Source organism: Vombatus ursinus, unplaced genomic scaffold (genome assembly GCF_900497805.2).
Source record: "Vombatus ursinus unplaced genomic scaffold, bare-nosed wombat genome assembly UNPS02014785.1, whole genome shotgun sequence".
In the NCBI taxonomy this organism is placed as follows: domain Eukaryota; kingdom Metazoa; phylum Chordata; class Mammalia; order Diprotodontia; family Vombatidae; genus Vombatus; species Vombatus ursinus.
The window spans coordinates 14,525,674-14,544,218 of record NW_020954563.1 but is presented as its reverse complement, the minus strand read 5'-3'; the positions used below and the strand labels follow the sequence as shown (position 1 = coordinate 14,544,218).

General features: G+C 36.6%; 1 protein-coding gene across 6 annotated transcripts in view; it reads left to right on the top strand.

The window, feature by feature from the left end:
- Nucleotides 1-18,545, top strand: part of NSD1 (nuclear receptor binding SET domain protein 1) — a 132,464-nt gene that overhangs the window by 97,615 nt on the left and 16,304 nt on the right. For all 6 annotated transcript variants that reach the window (XM_027867280.1, XM_027867276.1, XM_027867275.1 and 3 more), the window contains 5 exons: nt 7,422-7,578; nt 7,741-7,946; nt 8,615-8,727; nt 10,289-10,558; nt 13,211-13,327. In XM_027867280.1, the coding sequence (XP_027723081.1) occupies nt 7,422-7,578; nt 7,741-7,946; nt 8,615-8,727; nt 10,289-10,558; nt 13,211-13,327 (863 nt within the window). The remainder of the gene's footprint in view (nt 1-7,421; nt 7,579-7,740; nt 7,947-8,614; nt 8,728-10,288; nt 10,559-13,210; nt 13,328-18,545) is intronic.

Here is an 18,545-nt window from a genome sequence, read left to right as displayed (position 1 = left end):
ATGAGCTCAGCTTTGGACATATTGAATGTTGAGTTTAAGATGTCTACTGGACATCCAATTTGAGATGTCTAAAAGACAGCTGGAGATAAAATATTGGAGGTAAGCAGAATGGTTAAGGAAGGATAGGTATATTTAAGAATCATCAGCATAGAGAGGGTAATTAAATCCATGGGAATTGATGAGATAACCAAGTTAAGTAGTATAGAGAAAGAATAGCATAGAGCCCAGGATTAGGATCCCGCAAAGGAGATAGAGAAGGAGTGGTTTGATAGGTAGAAGGAGAATCAGAAGATAGTGATGTCCCAAAAACCTAGAGAAGAGAATATCAAGGAGGAAAGAATGGTTAATAGTGTCAAAGACTGCAGAGAGGTGAAGGAGAAGGAAGAGTGAGAAAAGGCCATTGGATTTGGAAATTAAGAGATTGTTGGTAATTTGGGAGAGATGAAGTTTAATAGAATGATAAGATGGAAAGCCAGACTGTAAGGGGTTAAAAAGAGAAAAAACATGAAATAGAGGCACCTATTGTACAGATCTTTTCAAGGAGGTTAGCTACAAAGGGCAGGAGAAATACAGGATGATAGTTAGAGGGGATGAAAGGATCAAATGAAGGTTTTTTGAGGATGGTGGTGACATGGACATATATGTAGGCATTGGGGAAGGAGCCAGTAGAGAAGAAATGAAAACAAGTGAAAGAGTGGGAATGACAGGAGGAAATCTTTTGGAGCAGACAGGGTGGAATGGGATCACTTTAGAAGGTAGAAGGATGAAACTTCCTAAGGAGTAAGGCCTTCATCATGTCAACAAGATTCCCAGCTGTGACAGTGGGAGATCTAGTCGGGACAAGAAGTTTTGGGAAAAGCCATTGTGAAGAGTGGGGTAATAAGTTGATATGGGAGATATCATAAGATTGTGTAATAGCAGTGAGGGCCCAGTTGAGGCTGTATAACATCATTTTGTAGTGTACCCAGTTAGAACTGTTATATAATTTTCTCCACCTTAATGTAACAGCATGTGTGGGAGTAGAAGCAGCTGATGGTGGGAGTAGAAGCAGCTGATGGTGTGAGTGATCCAAGGCTAAGCCTTGACAGGACACAATTGGTGATATAGTAAGGGCACTAGGGTTTCAAGTGAGGAGCACAGTGTGGAATTGAACTGATTCACTAAGGGTTCAAGATGGGGAAAGGAGATGGCCTGGGAGGGAATTGAAGGATCAAGGTGGGAGGTCACAGTTTGAATGAGGAGTAGGGAAGTAAGGTTTTATAAGGGAAGGCAGAAGGAGAGATAATAATCTGAATAGATTGTGGTCAGATAAGGGCGTTGCAGAATTCTTGAACATAAAAGTGGTATGTTTATGGATGTTGACAACATCAAGGGCATGACCATCTTTGTGGCTGAGGTAGGGTAAAGGACTAGGTCATGGGACATGAATAGCCTGAGAAACTGAGCTGTTGAGGGTATTTGAAGAAGAGCCAGTACATTAGGTAGAAGTCCCAGGTGCAGCTGTTCCTTTCAAAACACAAGTGGTGACTAGGGACTTCCTGAAATTAACTATCTCTAGCTGTGCTCTAGTGTAAGGAGTACAGCACTGAAAATCCAATCTTAGTTCCATTTCTGCCTTCACAAAAACTTAGGGAGTTAAAAATCACATTTTTCTAGACTTGTTTTCCTCATTTGTAAAATAAGGGGGTTCAGAATAAGCTCTTCTGATTTACTTTTTTTGTTTTTAATTTTTTTTAATTAACAAGATACTCTTTTCTCTTCCCCTCCTGATTGAAAAATAAAGAAAAAAATAAAACTCATATTATATGCATTGTGAAGCAAATAATTGTATTGGACACGCCCAAAAAATCTATGACTGAATCTGTACCATGAATCTTTCATCTCTTATCAGAAGTTAGGTAGCATGATTTATATTCTTTGGAATCATAGTTGATCATTGTAATCTTTCCTTTAAACTTTAAAATTACATGGTTATCTGAACCTTAGGTAGCCCAGGTGCTAATAACAACCATTACATTTTAGATATTAATCTATCAGCATATAAAGAGTTCTTATTTCTGTATATTAATTATTCATAGTAAGCGCCAAAGGTTGAAAGAAATAGAAATTTTGGGGCATCTCTTTTTTTTGTTGTTGTTGCATTTTGTCCCTTTTAATATACTTGTTGTAGTATGTCTATATTCTTTTGATTGTTTATTTCATGCTATATTCATTCCTATGTAAATTCCCATGAGTCTTATGTTTCTCTAAATGTCTCATATTAATCATTTATTACTGCGTAATGTATTACAGCTTGTTCAGACACACCACATTTCAAACAAATACAATAGTAAATAGTTGCCTTGTAGCCCATTGTTTTCTAAACTCAGGAAAAATCATTCCTGTTTGTCAGTAATTGTTTAGAAAACTGGAAAACATTTGGCATCATTTGATGTCATATGTAATCAACAAGTATTTCTTTCAGCTGGATCCAAGTGGATACAACTACTTGTAAAAGATCACATCAGTATAAAAGGTCATGGCTTTCTTTTTTCAAAAAAAGTTTTTTTAAGAATGACCTTTTTTAACAAGTATGATTAGGAAGGAAACTATATAAAGTAAAAGGCTTTTGTACAAACAAAACTAAGGTAGAACACAAAGAGAAATGCTGTAGTGGGGAATAAGATGCTTTGTATTGCATGTCTGATAAAATGATACATGAAGCAACATAGTACAGTGCAACGAGCACTGGATTTGGCTTCAAAGAACTTAGACTTTAATCCTGGCTTTACTACTTACATCTTGTGTGGCCTGGGACATGTCACTTTACAATGACCTACTCTATAAAATTACCTTGAAGGTACTTTCCAGGAAGTTACATCAATATATAAGACCAAGAGCTTCTTCCCTGTAGAAACATTGGCCAAGGAAAGGAATAGTTTTTCAAAAGAATTTTAAATGACAATATGAAAACATTTTCCTCATCACTAATAATAGAAATGAAAATTAAAATGACTTTGGAGTTTCCCCTAACATCCTCCAGATTGGCAAATATAACCCAAAAAATGGGAATACTTGGTGATTCTCAAAACAAGGTGGTTTGACAAAAAGTCTCAATAACTAGAGCATTTGGAGCTTTGAAAACTGACAATTCCCATTTAAACCAATTATCTGTCCGTGTCAGAGAGGGCAAGTGGTGAGCTGGTAACAAGATGGACCTAGGAAAATGAGAAGTACGTTTTAGCTGAAAGTAAGGAAAAACTTTTTTTATTAGGGATGTACAAAAACAGAATAGGATACCTGGGAAAGAAGTGAGTCCTTCCTCACAGGTGGTGTTTAAATGAATAACAAGTTTTTGGTAATGCAAAAGAAGATACAGTCCAGCTTATTTGTACTTCATTAGGAATCCCTAAAAGCCTAATGCAACCTTACTCAAACACAGCATTGAAACTGAATCACCATACATTTGTATCAGAGAGTGTACTATAGAAGAATTTATAGATTAGAAATGAGAAATTTTGCTTTTTAGTCAAACTATGCAAGTAACTATGGAAACTATGCAAATGACTTTGGAAACTCACCTTAATTTAGATGGAGCAAACTTTATTTATTCAAAATTTAGTCACATAGAATACCATATTCCTCCAACAATGCCAGTGCTAGGTATGTATGATTTTATACTATTAGGTGACTACATACCTTGCCCCACATGTGCTAAGTATTATGGTGTAGAAATAAGGACATGCTTTTTGCCTTTGTATCTTAGAAAGGTTCAGAGAATCTCGGTGTTGAAAGGTACTTCAGAAGTATTCTAGATCCATACCTAACCCTCCCATCTTTTGGAAGCTTTTGAGCTCCTATCAGACAGTAGATTTTATTGTATTGAGTCTAAATCTGTCTCTATAATTTCGACACGTTGCTTGTAGTTGTACCTGTTAGGCAAGCATAAAGAATCTAACCTTTCTCCATATGACTGCGTTTTATATATTCCTCATTTATCATGTTTTTCTCCATGATGCCCCCTCATCCTTTTTTTTTCTTGTAAGTAATCATAAGTAACACATGGCAATAAAATAGAATAAAATAATGAAAGCCTTCAGTCATAGCCTTTCTCTAAGGGCTTCAGCAGGAGCACCTTTCACCTTTGTGTGTTTTCTTCTTTGCACACTTCTGAGTCCCTAAAAGAAAGAAGTAAAAGGACTTGCCAATAACATAGTATGGCTATAAATGATAAAATGCTAAACTGAATATACAGAATTATTTCATCTAGAGCTGGAACAGACTTTAGAAATCATATCCCCGAGGTCATTAAGACTCCCTATGTTTTGCTCTACCTCTCTTGCCTCACCTTACCCCCAGTGGTGCTGTTCCAGTTTATTTTCTTATTTTTCCACCTACCCTGACAAACAGGCCAAAAATGTAAAGACTGTCTTAGTCTCTACCTCTGCATTCACTTAATCATCACGTGTCCATTAATTCTTCCTTCTTGGTCTCTTCAGCCATATTTCCTATATGCGCTCCTTTGCTTCTAACCAAATGTTGCATCTTAATTCTGTGTCTTTGTTCGTGCTGCTTATGTGAGGGTGCATGGGGCAGTAGAAAGAACACTGGGCTTAGACCCATCTTGTTCTTCTTAAAATGACTGACCTACTTCTACTTATGAACAGCCTACGATATTCTCAGAGCCTGGCTCAGAAACTGCACTGGTCTCCCTGGCTGTCTAATAAATTCCTCAAGAGCTTCACTGTGCTTAGCGTGAATCCATCCAACAGTTTCTTCAACTCCTGTGATTTCTAAAGTGCAGTTCTAGGAACTTAAAAAGTGGCACCCAAACGGAAGACCTGGCACACAGGGCACATGTTCTTATTGCATAAAAGACCGCACACTCAGGAAACAATACCAACTGTATAGATTCTCTTGCCAATTTATGTGGTATAGATTATGAGAATTTAATAGCTTCATAGAGCAAGAAGGGACTTTTAAAGACTGTCTAGCCCAATCCCTTCCATTGACAGATGAGGAAACTAACACTCACAAAACAAGTGAAGTGATTTGCCCAAAGTTACAATAGCTGGGTTGTTGCTGACCTGGGATCTAAACCTTGGTCTTTAAATCCTAGTTACTTAATTCAATCCAAGACCTATATCTTAATCATCTGCTATGTGTTGAGCACTGTGCAAGTATAAGAGATAGAAAGACAAAAATCAAACAGTTCTGGCTCTGTCAAAAAGCTAATGTTGTACTGGTGGGAAAACAATATGTATATATGAGTAAATTTCTTTTTAAATTATTGCTAAGTCATTTAAAGATGGGAGAGGCCAGAATAGTCTGGGTCAGGCAGTGCTTTGATAGATTTTAAATGAAGTTTAAAGAAAAACATCTTTGTAGGAAGTTTCTCCAATAAAGGTTTCATTTCCAATAATCAGGATCTGATGCAGGTTTATTAGCACAAAGAAGCACTCTCCACTTGGTCAGTGGTTAAAAAATATGAACAAGTAATTCTCAAAAGACAAAATCCAAGCTATTAAAAGACTTATGAAAAAATGCTCCATATCACTAATAACTAGATAAATGTAAATAATTAGATACATGTAACTTTCAGCTTCTACCTTATACCTATCATATTGGCAGAGTTGGCAGAAAAGGAAAATGACAAGTGTTGGATTGGGGAAACAAGCACATTAATACGTTGTTGGTGGAGCTGTAAATTGGTATAGCCAGTCTGGAAAGCAGTCTGGAACTATGCCCCAAAAAGCCACTAAACTTCGAGCATACTCTTTGATCTATGAAGGACAGAAGAAGCATTGATTAAGCTCCTCTTTTGTGCCAGGAGTAATATCACTAGGATATATCCCAAGGATATCAAAGACAGAAGAAAAGGACCCATATATAAAAAAAATATTATAATTATAGACATTCTTTTTATAGTGGGAAAGAACTGGAAGCCAAAAGGGTACTCATTAATTTGGGTAATGGCTGAATAACCAGTAATATGTGTGCGGTGGTATATAATTGAATGCCAAAAACGTTTGCAGCAGGTGCAGATACACTGCGCGCTATAGTCATAACCCTGCACACAGGAGGCCCAGGCCATAGGGTTGTCTTTTCAATGGAAGCAGCAGTGGAATTTGGCAGCCCCCTGGGTGTCTGAGCAGCCTTTTAAGGACCACACTACTCATCTCCTGGTGTAAGGAAGGAGCTAGAAAAGGCGCCCTTAATGTTGCTTACCCACCCCTGGCCTGTTTACTGTGGCAGGCAAGGGATCCCCATTTTGCAGTTGCAACACAGAAAAATGTACACCACCCCAAATATTCATGTGGATTATCTGTGCCCAACCTGTGGTAGAGCATTCCAAGCTCATGTTGGTCTGATCTGCCACGGTTGGACACACTATATCTTGACTCTAATGTAGTGATGTCATTTTGATCCTCTTTGAGAATGAAGGGCAATAACCAATCATAAATGATTTCACAGAATCCTGTGAAAACTTTTTTGAAGTGATACAGAGATAAGTAAGCAGAACCCAAAGAATGATTTATCCAATAACAAAAATGTATAGAAAAACAGTTTTGAAAGACTTAAGAACTCTGAGTGGTGTAATGTCCATTGACTACCCCAGCATACCATTGTTGAATGCTACCCACCTAACGGAGGTGATATCCTCAAGATGCAGAATGAGATGTACATTTTTGGACATGCTCAGTGTGGGGATTGATTTTTCTTGATTATACATATTTGTTACAAAGGGTTTTTCCCCCTCTTTTTACTCTTCTCTTCCCCCCCCGCATTGGAAGAATAGAAGTACTAGGGTCAGAATTTTTAAAAATTAAAAGTTAAAAGAGAACAGAAGGAAAGCCACAAGGAATCACAGAGAGGCAGGATAGCTTCAAAAGTTAAATGTTAATTTTTTTTTCTATCTGAAAAAGAAAACCAAACACTAGATATTTGTAGTTTTATGTACAGGCCCTTTCTGTTCTACATTGCCTATAGAAATGCTACATTTATTCAGTTCAAATTTTAAAAAAATTTTAATTGGAAAAATGGTGTTGGACAGTTGTGTAGGGTATTAGCAGTTGCTCGGTGGTGCCGTGGATAGGGTTTGGTATATACAATTGGGAAGATCTGAGTCCAGACCTCACCTCTGACATAATAGCTTTGGGACCCTGGGCAAATCACTTAAGCTTTTTATGCCTTAGTTTCATTATCTTTAAAATGAGGGAGATTTGATTCACTTGGTTCTTCTAGTTCTAAATCTGTGATTCTGTATCCTGGAATGGGGTGGTGTAGTATGAGCCAGGTATCATTTTTTTTTTTATTAGTACCTCATAACTCGAAGCACCTGTCCCAAGAATGGAAGGCATTTAATAAAAGATCTGGATCCCTGTTGACTGACTGACATGATGCTTTGTAGTTTTGATACATGAATTCCTCTATTCCCTTAGGGGGCAGTCTTTTGTGCTGTGACTCTTGTCCTGCTGCATTTCATCGAGAATGTCTTAATATTGATATCCCTGAGGGCAACTGGTATTGCAATGACTGTAAGGCAGGCAAAAAACCACACTACCGAGAGGTTGTCTGGGTAAAAGTTGGTCGATACAGGTAAGAACAAATTGAATGGAAATGTTGTTTTAATTGATGTATTTCTTAAGAAGATTTTAATTTGAAGTAATTAATTGGATTTGTTCCAACCCATATTCTTTAAGCTCTCTTCTAAAGTCCAGGTGTATGTTCTGAGTGCATTTCCCTTTGTATCATCGACAGGTGGTGGCCAGCTGAAATTTGTCATCCTCGAGCTATTCCTTCCAATATTGATAAGATGAGACATGATGTTGGCGAATTTCCCGTTTTATTTTTTGGCTCTAATGATTACTTATGGACCCATCAGGCCCGTGTCTTTCCCTATATGGAGGGAGATGTCAGTAGCAAGGACAAGATGGGCAAAGGAGTTGATGGGACGTATAAAAAAGGTAAAATGCTGTTTATGCTTGTGGGACTTAGGTTCATACAGATAAGTCTGAGAACAGTGGCCCCAAGCAAGCCACGTGTCCTGTAATATTAGGATCACCATCATTCAAATACGCCTAATAAAAAGACGTCTTCATTGTGATTAAAGCCTCTTGCTTTAGAGTTCAGTGTTGGTGACCATGTATTTTAATACTCCTCCATGAATCAAATTATTTAAATGTTTCTTAATTTTTTTTTCTTGTAATTTTCTCCGCTCCTGTTCATTACTCATTAAATATGTTCACTTCTCTACTGCACTGCAAAATTAGGGAGATGGTCATAATATTGACATTAGTAATTTTGGAGGCACTTCCTTTGTGTGTGCCATAATGCATACATTGTTCCTTTTGTCTTTCAATTAAACATCTAGCATCATTCTCTACTTGTTCACAAGTAGATTTTAAGCTACTTAAGAATAAGGACCAAACGTTTACTAAGCTCTTGTGTGCCAGCCACTGTGCTATATTATATGCTGGACATAGTCTCTCATATTGCCTCATAGTGCCTAATGAAAGATTAATAAGTACATCCTCAATAAAATTTGATGTTTGTGTATAAGTGTCTAATATATCAAGGGTTTTAAATTGACTTGTGCACTGTTTTTTGCCTTTTTCTTTTATTTTTTTTTTAGCCCTTCAGGAAGCTGCTGTCCGTTTTGAGGAATTAAAGGCCCAGAAAGAGCTAAGACAGCTCCAGGAAGACAGAAAAAATGACAAGAAACCACCACCCTACAAGCATATCAAGGTGAGAAAAAATGTAAAATTGCTCTCCAAGAGTAGACATTGAACATATCCATACATTATGACATTTGATTGTCCATGTCTACTGTTAGTAATCACAGTAATTTTTTTATCTAAAAGATACATGATTAGAAGAAAACAAGTAAGGTGTAATAGCTTTATGGATCCAGGCAGGGTAATGTTGATAAAATCTTATGGAAAAGTTAGTTCACAAAAATTGTTTAGATTTGGTTCAGTTTGTAGATTGCATTGAATGTTTTGGAAAATATCCAATACCATAAAAAAATTGGCCCTGAACCTTATTTGGATAAATGTTTTTATCTTCTTGGATATTAAAATGACCTTACTGACGAATCAGACATCAGTTGGTACTACTAGTTACATCAAGAGAAGAGGAATTAAGATATTGTTGATAAACGGAACTTCTTGTCTAAGAGCCTGTTTCCTCGTGTCTGGAATGTAGGTAATAGTCCATATGTTCATCTGACTCACTGAGTTGTTGTTTGGAAAGTGCTTTATAGATCTTAAAATCATACGTTCTTGTTAACTTCTGTGATAGAGGGTTGTATAATGTCCAGCTGAACACAATGAGAAGTAAATATCCTCTTCTTCCCTCTATAAGTTATTGCACATTCAATTTTGTGACCTTAAAAAAGTAAGTCATCATGTGACAGGATACAGATTATTGATCTGTCAGCCAGTAAGTTGCAGAGATATTGCTGTCCAATATCAGTGAAGAAAGTTCCTTCCTCTGGGCATTCTGTGAAATCATAGCACTAGTCCCTTTCCCTTATCAAACTGAGTGACTTAATTAGATTTGTAGAGAGAAATAAGAGAATTCAATTTGATGGAAAAGATAATAGCCACATACTGAAAATCACATGTGTCAAATAAGGAATCAATATAATTTACACATATTTAAAGAGTGAAGATTGTTTAAATAATGAAAATATATTCTGGACTGTGAAATGTCTGAGTGGATACTTTTATTTGAGGTGTCTGGTTTCCTTTACATTAAATTTTCAGATAATACAGTCATCCAAGATGATAGTTTTCCTGCTTTGTACATAGACTTAGATACCAGTTTTGCCTCATACATTGTCTTTGGTGTAATCCAATTACTCTTAGCAAAAATATGCCTAGGAGTTGTGGAGAAGAAGGGGTACCCACAAATTGTCAGTAGACTTAAAAATTTGGAGACTTATATAATAGTATGCTATAAAAGGTAGAAAAATAATGAGACCTTGTTATCTGTTATTCCCATTATTTTCCCGAAATTACCTAAGGATATTATAAATTTTTTAAATATAGTAACATTATTTGTTCAGGAAGGGGGCCTCAAAAAGAAAATGTCCAGCAAATGGAGAGTAGCTGAATAATTTGGAATACCAATATAATAAAATGTTATAATGAAATTAAGAGAATAAGCGTGACATTAATGGAATGCAAGATTGTCCATTCTTAGTTCTACTATGTTTCTTTATGAACTTTAACAAGTCACCAGCTATCTGGGCCTCAGCTTCTTATCTGTGAATTTGGGGCTTGCTTTTCTTCTCTTTTACTAGGTGAACCGTCCAATAGGAAGAGTTCAGATCTTTACTGCAGACCTGTCAGAAATTCCCAGATGTAACTGCAAAGCTTCAGATGAAAACCCCTGTGGCATCGACTCAGAGTGCATTAACCGAATGCTCTTATATGAGTGCCATCCCACTGTCTGTCCTGCGGGCGGACGCTGCCAGAATCAGTGCTTCTCAAAACGCCAGTATCCTGAGGTTGAAATCTTCCGTACGTTACAGCGAGGCTGGGGCTTACGGACAAAAACAGATATTAAAAAGGTACAAAATGTCTTTAACAATTACATGAATGGTCTCAGAATGGGGGATAGAAACATCATAACTTCTCCCTCTTTACTTAAATGTCTTGTGATGGGGAATCATCTGGGAAAGAAGTTTAGAATGGATGTGGGAACAAAGGTAAATGTTAAAGAATTGTCCTTATTGAGAAGGCCTGTGACGCTGAAGGAAATGGACCTGGCTCTAGACCTGCATCAGTCAGTTAAGGACCAGTTAGCACATACCACATACACCTGATGGTGTCAAGGTATTGTGAAAAGAGAGAATGAAGAAGTGAAGGTTCACAGTAAATGCCCACCGTTTTCTGTGTCTCAGCTGAGAGAGTTGGAAGGAAAAGATTTTGTAAGGAGAATAAGGAAAAAAGAGAAAGTTTGGAATAGTCATTGTGGAAAACAGGATAGAAAATTAATTAGAAAGAAAAGGATTATTTTATAGTAGCAAGGACCCTATTGATATTAACTTAAATTTGTAGTGAACTCAGCATATATAATTTTTTCCGGTTTTGTTCAGGAGCACGTGAGTAGGAGTAGAAAAGATAGATGATAATAGTAACAATAGCAATAGCTAACATCAAGAGTTTAAAAGGTTTTGCGGAAGGCTGTATGTTACCTTATTTGAGCTTCAGAATCTAAGATACCAGATGCTTTTATTAAAACTCCATTTTATGGATGAGGAAACTCCCCATCCACAGTTAGTATATGTCTAGGGCAGGATGGAATTAATATAATATTGGAGTTTTGGTAAGGCATGAGTGGTGATGGGGCAAGAGCAAGGAGTTCAGGTGTAGAGGACAGGATCAGAGTTGGACCAGTTTGCTCTAGGGGAGGATCAGAAGAGGGTGTGATCAAAGATAATGTCCTGGCCACACGCTGAAAGAAGAAGGGGTTAGTTATCACTGCTTGGACCTAGAAGAAGTTTAGGGGGAATAAAGTATAGGAATTGATGGAATGATAGATTCTGATCAGATAAGGGAATTTTAATTCCTTTATAAGAAAGTGGAACAGTGATTATTATAGTAACTATTCCACAAACACCTAAGTGCCTGTTATATGCAGGGTACTGGGCTAAGTACTAATAATTTAAAGTTGAAAGATAACAATCTCAGTTCTATAGGACTTTCTACTCTACTAGGGGATTGTATTTTTTCCAGTAGGCTGTGAGAAATTTCTCAAGACTTTTGAACAGGCATGTGATGTCATATGACTTGTATATTTAAAAAATTATGTAGAAAGGTGAATTATAGAGCAGAAAGACTACTAAAAGCTAGTAGACTACCTAGAAGACTCTTATCTATCCTGGAATTGAGTGCCTGAATTAGGATGGTTGCAGACAAAAGTAGAAAGGAAATGAGGGAAATGCAAGAAATATGCAGTTGGAATTTGTCAGTTGGTGTTAGTAATGAGAGTGAGGGAAGGGTCAAACATTTCTTCTGCTATGATACTGAATTCTTTGGGTGACTATTCAAATAGTGGTTCTATCAACAAAAATCAGAATATAGGAAAAAGGATAATTTGAATTTAAACTGTCAGCTTTCCATCTATATTGAGAGCTTAAAGGGAAGCCAAAGGAAGAACTTAAAGGATGTCCACACTTTAATGAAAGAATGAAGAAACCACCAACAGAAGATAATTTTAAATCTCAATTGAGTAGTCTCAATAGAAGACTTTTGGAGGTTTGTTTGTTTTTTCTTTTTTTCTTTTTTTTTTTTTTTTTTTTTTTGGTGAGGCAATTGGGATTAAGTGACTTGCCCAGGGTCACACAGCAAGTAAGTGTCAAGTGTTTGGTCTTAGGCCAGATTTGAACTCAGGTCCTCCTGACTTCAGGGCCGGTGCTCTATCCACTGTGCCACCTAGCTGCCCGTGTTTTTTCTTAGGTTAGGCTTTTCAAGACCTTGTGCTTAAACTGTTTACAAAATTTTCTTAGGCTGCACACAGATAAGCAGCAATTATGAAGTTCTAGAGTATTGAAGGAGGGGTTAATTTTCTCAAAGAGACATCCTTCTTCATCTTCTCATTGTAAAGGGAAATAAGAAAGGTTTGAAGAAAACAGTTTAGGGTCTGTAGTAAGTGAGTAAAAGAAGCTGAGGATGGAACAAGTTGAAATGAAAGGCACTTCCTGTGTTAAGTTTCACTGTGGCCTTTACCTTTCCAGTAAAATTTAAACCTTCAACATCCATGTACATAAGTAATGCCCCAAATTACAATTACATCCAGAGAGTGTTACTGTCATCATGTGAAAGACATTTTTCTATGGACATCTGTGAAGATAGTCCATAAGCTTGCATTAAGCCACCTGTTTTCTAAGTGGATTGATTAATAAATATTTTCACTTCCACCACCACCCCTACTCCCCCTCCTCCCCCCCCAAAAAGCCCTTTACAATAAAATCTAAACCCTCAACATAAGTAAAATAAGTAAGTAAAGTGATAGGGAATACAACTCAGGGCTCTAGACCTGTATCAGTCAGTTAAGGAACAGTTAGCACATAACTTCATGTACTGTGCCACAAACTCCTTGGTAAGGACACCATCTGGTTATCTATGTTCTTACTGCAAGGTAAGCTTTTAAAGAGAATCACGGGTGAATTTATTTGTGGAGTTTTCTGCCGTTAAGGATATTCTAATTTTTGTTACAGGGTGAATTTGTAAATGAGTATGTAGGAGAGCTAATAGATGAAGAGGAATGTAGGGCCCGAATCCGTTATGCCCAGGAGCATGACATCACCAATTTCTACATGCTCACTTTGGATAAGGTAAGTACTAAAAATATATTTTTACAGCTCATTCTTTTTTTTCCTTTTAAATAGTATTTTTTTTTCCAATTACATGGAAAGACAATTTAAAATTTTTTTTATTTAGTATTTTATTTTTCCCCAGTTACATGTGAAAATATTTTTAAAACTTTTAAGATCCAAATTCTCTCCCTTCCTCCCTCCCCACTCCACTTCATTGAGAACGCAAACAGTTCGATATAGGTTATACATATGTAGTCATGCAAAACACTGCTATAATAGTCATGTTGTGAAAGACTAACTGTATTTCCCTACATCCTATCCTGCCCCCCATTTATTCTATTCTCTCTTTCCTTTCCCCCTGTTCTTTCTCAAAAGTGTTCATATTCATATTCAACTCTCACACTCCTTCTAGCTACCCTAATAATGAGAAAGGTCTTGTGAGTTACAAATATCATCTTTCCACATAGGAATGTAAACAATTTAAAGTCCATCTTATGATTTCTGTTTCCTGTTTATCTTTTCATGTTTCTCTTGAGTCTTGTATTTGAAAGTCAAATTTTCTATTTAGCTCTGGTCTTTTTTCACGAATGCATGAAATTCATCTATCTCATTGAGTGGCTATTTTTTCCCCTCATGGATTATATATACTCAGTTTTGCTGGGTAAGTGATTCTTCCCCTCTTGCCAGAGGGCAGCTCCTTTGCCCTCAGGAATGTCCTTCTAAGTCCTGCAGTCCTTTAACGTAGAAGCTGCTAAATCTTGTGTTCTCCTGATTGTGTTCCCACAATACTTGGAATTGTTTCTTTCTGGCTGCTTGCAATATTTTCTCCTTTACCTGGGAACTCTGGAATTTGGCTATCATATTCCTAGGAGTTTCCTTTTTGGGATCTCTTTCAGGAGGTAATCGGTAGATTCTTTCCATTTCTATTTTACCCTCTGGTTCTAGAATATCAGAGTAGTTTTCTTTGATAATTTCTTGAAAGGTGATGTCTGGGTTCTTTTTTTCATCGTGGTTTTCAGGTAGTCTAATAATTTTTAAATTATCTCTCCTAGATCTGTTTTCAAGGTCAATTGGTTTTCCAGTGAGATATTTCAAATTATCTTCTATTTTTTCATTCTTTTGGTTTTGTTTTATATTTTCTTGATTTCTCATAACGTCATTAGCTTCCATTTGTTCCAGTCTAATTTTTAAGGAATTATTTTCTTCAGTGAGCTTTTGGATCTCCTTTTCCATTTGGCCAATTCAGCTTTTTAAATATTTGTTAAGTATTTTAAGAATACTTTTTAAGTATTCTTCTCATTGGCTTTTTGGATCTCTTTTGCCATTTGTTCTAGTCTGTTAAGGTGTTATTTTCTTCAGTATTTTTTTGGGTCTCCTTTACCAAGCTGTTGACTCATTTTTCATGATTTTCTTGAATCACTCTTTGTTAATGTAGAGCTCTGCTTCTAGTGTGGAAGGCATACTGTCCCAAGCTTCAGGGGTTTTGTGCAACTGTTTTCAGAGATACTTCTAGGGACCTGTCAGTTTTCAGTTCTTCCAAGGTGGTGTGATCTAAGGAGAGGTATTTACTCCTCTGCTCTGGTGTGAGTGACCACAAGCACTGTTTTCTGCCCTGGAACTGTGAAGAGGGTTTGCTCTGCACTGCTGCCGCAAGCTCTGCTGTACTAGTGCTCCTCCTCACCCCAGGGCTGCCACCCAGATGCAAGTATGGGCAAAGTAAGAGTCCTGCCTCAGTGTTAGCAAAGAGACCCCTGTAATCTCCTTCTGACCAGTTGTTTGATCCCCTTGCCATCTGTGGGCTGAGAGCTCCAGAAACAAATGTGGCAGCTGCCGCTGCTGATTCAGTCACTCCCAAGGCCTGCTCTGGGTATGCTGGGATCTGGTCTACGCTGGTGTGTCTTGCACTGGACTGTGCTTTTCTCTCAGCCTGGTGCAACAACAGACGTTTCATGTCGACCTTTCGGGTTCTCTTGGACTGGAAATTTGTTTCACTCTGTCTTTTTGTGGGTTCTGCTGCTCTTGAATTTGTTTAGAGTCATTTTTTAAAGGTATTTGGAGGGGTTTGAGGGAGAGCTCAGATGAGTCTCTGCGTTTACTCTGCCGTCTTGACTCCGTCCTGTAAAGACAATTTGTAATCTTCATTTTTTAAATAAAATTTTGAGTTCCAAAATTTTCTCTCCCCCCTCCCCCCGCCTTCCTCTTCCCTAAGATGGTAAGCAATTTGATATAGGTTATATATATGCAGTCATGTAAAACATATTTCCATATTAGTTGTGTTGTATAACAAGAACAAAAGGAAAAAACTAGGAAAAAAAATAAAGTGAGAATAGTATCCTTCCATCCACATCCAAACTCCATCAGTTCTTTTTTCATTTTCCATCATGAATCTTTTGGAATTGTCTTGGATCATTATATTGCTGAGAAAACCTAAGTCATTCATAATTGATCATCGCCCAGTGTGGCTTTTAATGTGTACAATGTTCTGGTTCTGCTCACTTCACTTTTGTAGCTTATTCTTAGCCATCCTTTTTACTGGAGTTGACAAGAGTATTGATGATGAAGCAGCTCTTTTCACTGTGCTACCCTGGGTATATAGAACCTGCTTTTGACTGGCATGTGCCAAATGACAAGGGTTGTCTGAGTGGCTTCTTTAAGACCTTTCTAGCTCTAAATCTGTGATATAATATCATTACTAATACGTGACATTTCCTTAATGCTTGAAGGTGTGCAGAGTACTTTATATTCATTATTTTGTTTGGTCTTACAGAATTCACGTGGGTCTTTGATCAAAAAAGGGGAAGCTACTTTGCATTTTACAAAAGTCTCTGTTTTCCCCTATTTTTGTTCTGCATGCAACCCATTTTCAATCTAAAAAGAAATAAAATTAGATTTGTAAGGGATTTCTCAAGAAATCTGGCCTGACTTTTTTTCTACATAGTCAGTGCAGGAATTTGTTTCATTTGACTATTCATATTTGTTGCAAGGACTTTGGTTTGGTTTTTTTTTTTTCTTTTTTAGTGGTGGGAAGCAGTTGAGGGAGAGAAGGCAGATTTTTGTTAATTGAAAAAATTAATTTATTTTAAGAAGAAAGTAATCTACTCTTAATGATTTCATATTACATGAGGAAACTAAAAACTTAAAAGGTGAAGTACACTGTTGAAGGTTCACACAGTGATTTGTTCCCAGAACAGGGACTTATTCACGTGGTTCAATTTAACAGACATTTTTAAAGCACTTATTATATGAAAAGCACTGTTCTTAGCTCCCATTGATATAGCTACAAAATTGAGACATTTTCTATCTTCGAGGCTTAAGTTCAGCTGGGGAAGTAAAATACAAGGTGCATTGAAAAGTAAATAGAAGATAATAATGAGGCATTTGTATGTGGCTCACTGAACAGAGTGCTGGACCTGGAGTCAAGAAGACCAGAGTTCAAATGTGGCCTCAGACACTTACTAGCAATGTGACTGTGAGCAATTCAGTTAACTTCTGTCTACCTTGGTTTTCTCATCTATAAAATGGGAATAAGAATGGTACCAACAATATGAACAGGCAGTTTTCAGCTGAAGGAATTAAAGTTATCTATAGTCATATGAAAAAATGCTCTAAATCACTATTGATTAGAAAAATGCAAATTAAAACAACTCTGAGGTACCACACCTGTCAGATTGGCTGATATGACAGAAAAAGAAAATAATAAATGTTGGAGAAGAGGGAAAATTGAAACATTAATGCATTATTGGTGAAGTTGTAAACTAATCCAGCCATTTTGGAGAATAATTTAGAACTATGCCCAAAGGGTTGTAAAATTGTCCCATACCCTTTGATCCAGCAATACCACTTCTAGGGCTGTATCCCAAAGAGATCATAAAAAGAAAAGAACCCACATGTACAAAAATATTTATAGCAGCTCTTTTCCTATCTACACCAAGAGAAAGAACTATGGGGTTTGAATATGGATCAAAGCATACTATTTTCATTTTTTTTTTTTTTGGTGGCTTTCCTCTTTTGTTCTGTTTCTTCTTTCACAACATGACTAATGTGGAAATATGTTTGCATAATTTCAGATATATAACCTATATCAGATTACTTGCCATCTTGGGGAGGGGGGAGATGGGAGGGAGAAAAAAATTTGAAACAGTCTTTAAAAAAATGAATGTTGAAAACTATCTATACATGTAATTGGAAAAAGTAAAATACTGTTTATAACAAAAATAAAAGAAAAGTCTGTGGCACTACACATAATGAATAAAAGATTAAGAAATATAGTACCGGGTTGTGAGAATAAAACAATTTTTGTAAAACTTCACAAACCTCAAAGCATTATATAAATGTTACCTATAATATAAGAAGGTAGAGAATACTAAATTCATCAATTCAAGAAACATTACTTAAATGCTTTTTAAATGTGGAGAACTACACTCAACAAAGTTCAGAACAGGAGATATTCCATTTTTTCAGTCTATTATAGTAAACCAAGTAAAAGAGGTAGGACAGTACCTGGGTGAGGGGGCATTAATATGAAATGAGAAAGGTAGGGGGACATCTGCATGTGAAATATCTTAAATGCTAGGCTGAGGAGTTTGAATATTACTGGTTAGATAATAGGTCTCCTAATGTCTAGTCTACCACATCAGATTCTCTTACTTAAAAATGCAATTCAGGTGTGGTCGTGTGACAGTGATGCAACCTCCTTTTAAATAAGGATCCATATTGATGTTGTTCAAATTGCCAGTGACCTTCAGAAGTATCTTAAGAAGCTTCAACTTTAGTGTTTTCGGTTTTTCTCTAATTTGGTTACTTTAATTTTCTCTAATTCTCTAATTTTTTTAGATGGGTACTCAGCAGTGATTTAGTCCAAACCAGAATTTCTTCTATAACTTTCTAAAAAGTGACTATCAAACTTTTCTTGAAGAGCTCCAGTAATGGGCTCACTGCCCATATTCTTTATACATATATGCATCCACTTCTATTAGTAGCACTGCACATACAGACAGTAGTTGCAAATGCATTTGTAAATGCTTAGCCCATATAAATTATTTCCTATGAGTGTCTTTAAAAAAATGTTGCATTTTCAGCTATTTTATTTATTTAGTTCAGTCTTATAAATATGTGCTTGCCATGTACACATCTGTGCAAAAACTACATTAGGTGTTGGCTAATCTTTTTCAATCCTTAAATCATTAGTAACATCATTATCCCTCTAGTGAAGGCAGATCACAACTCCTAAATGCTT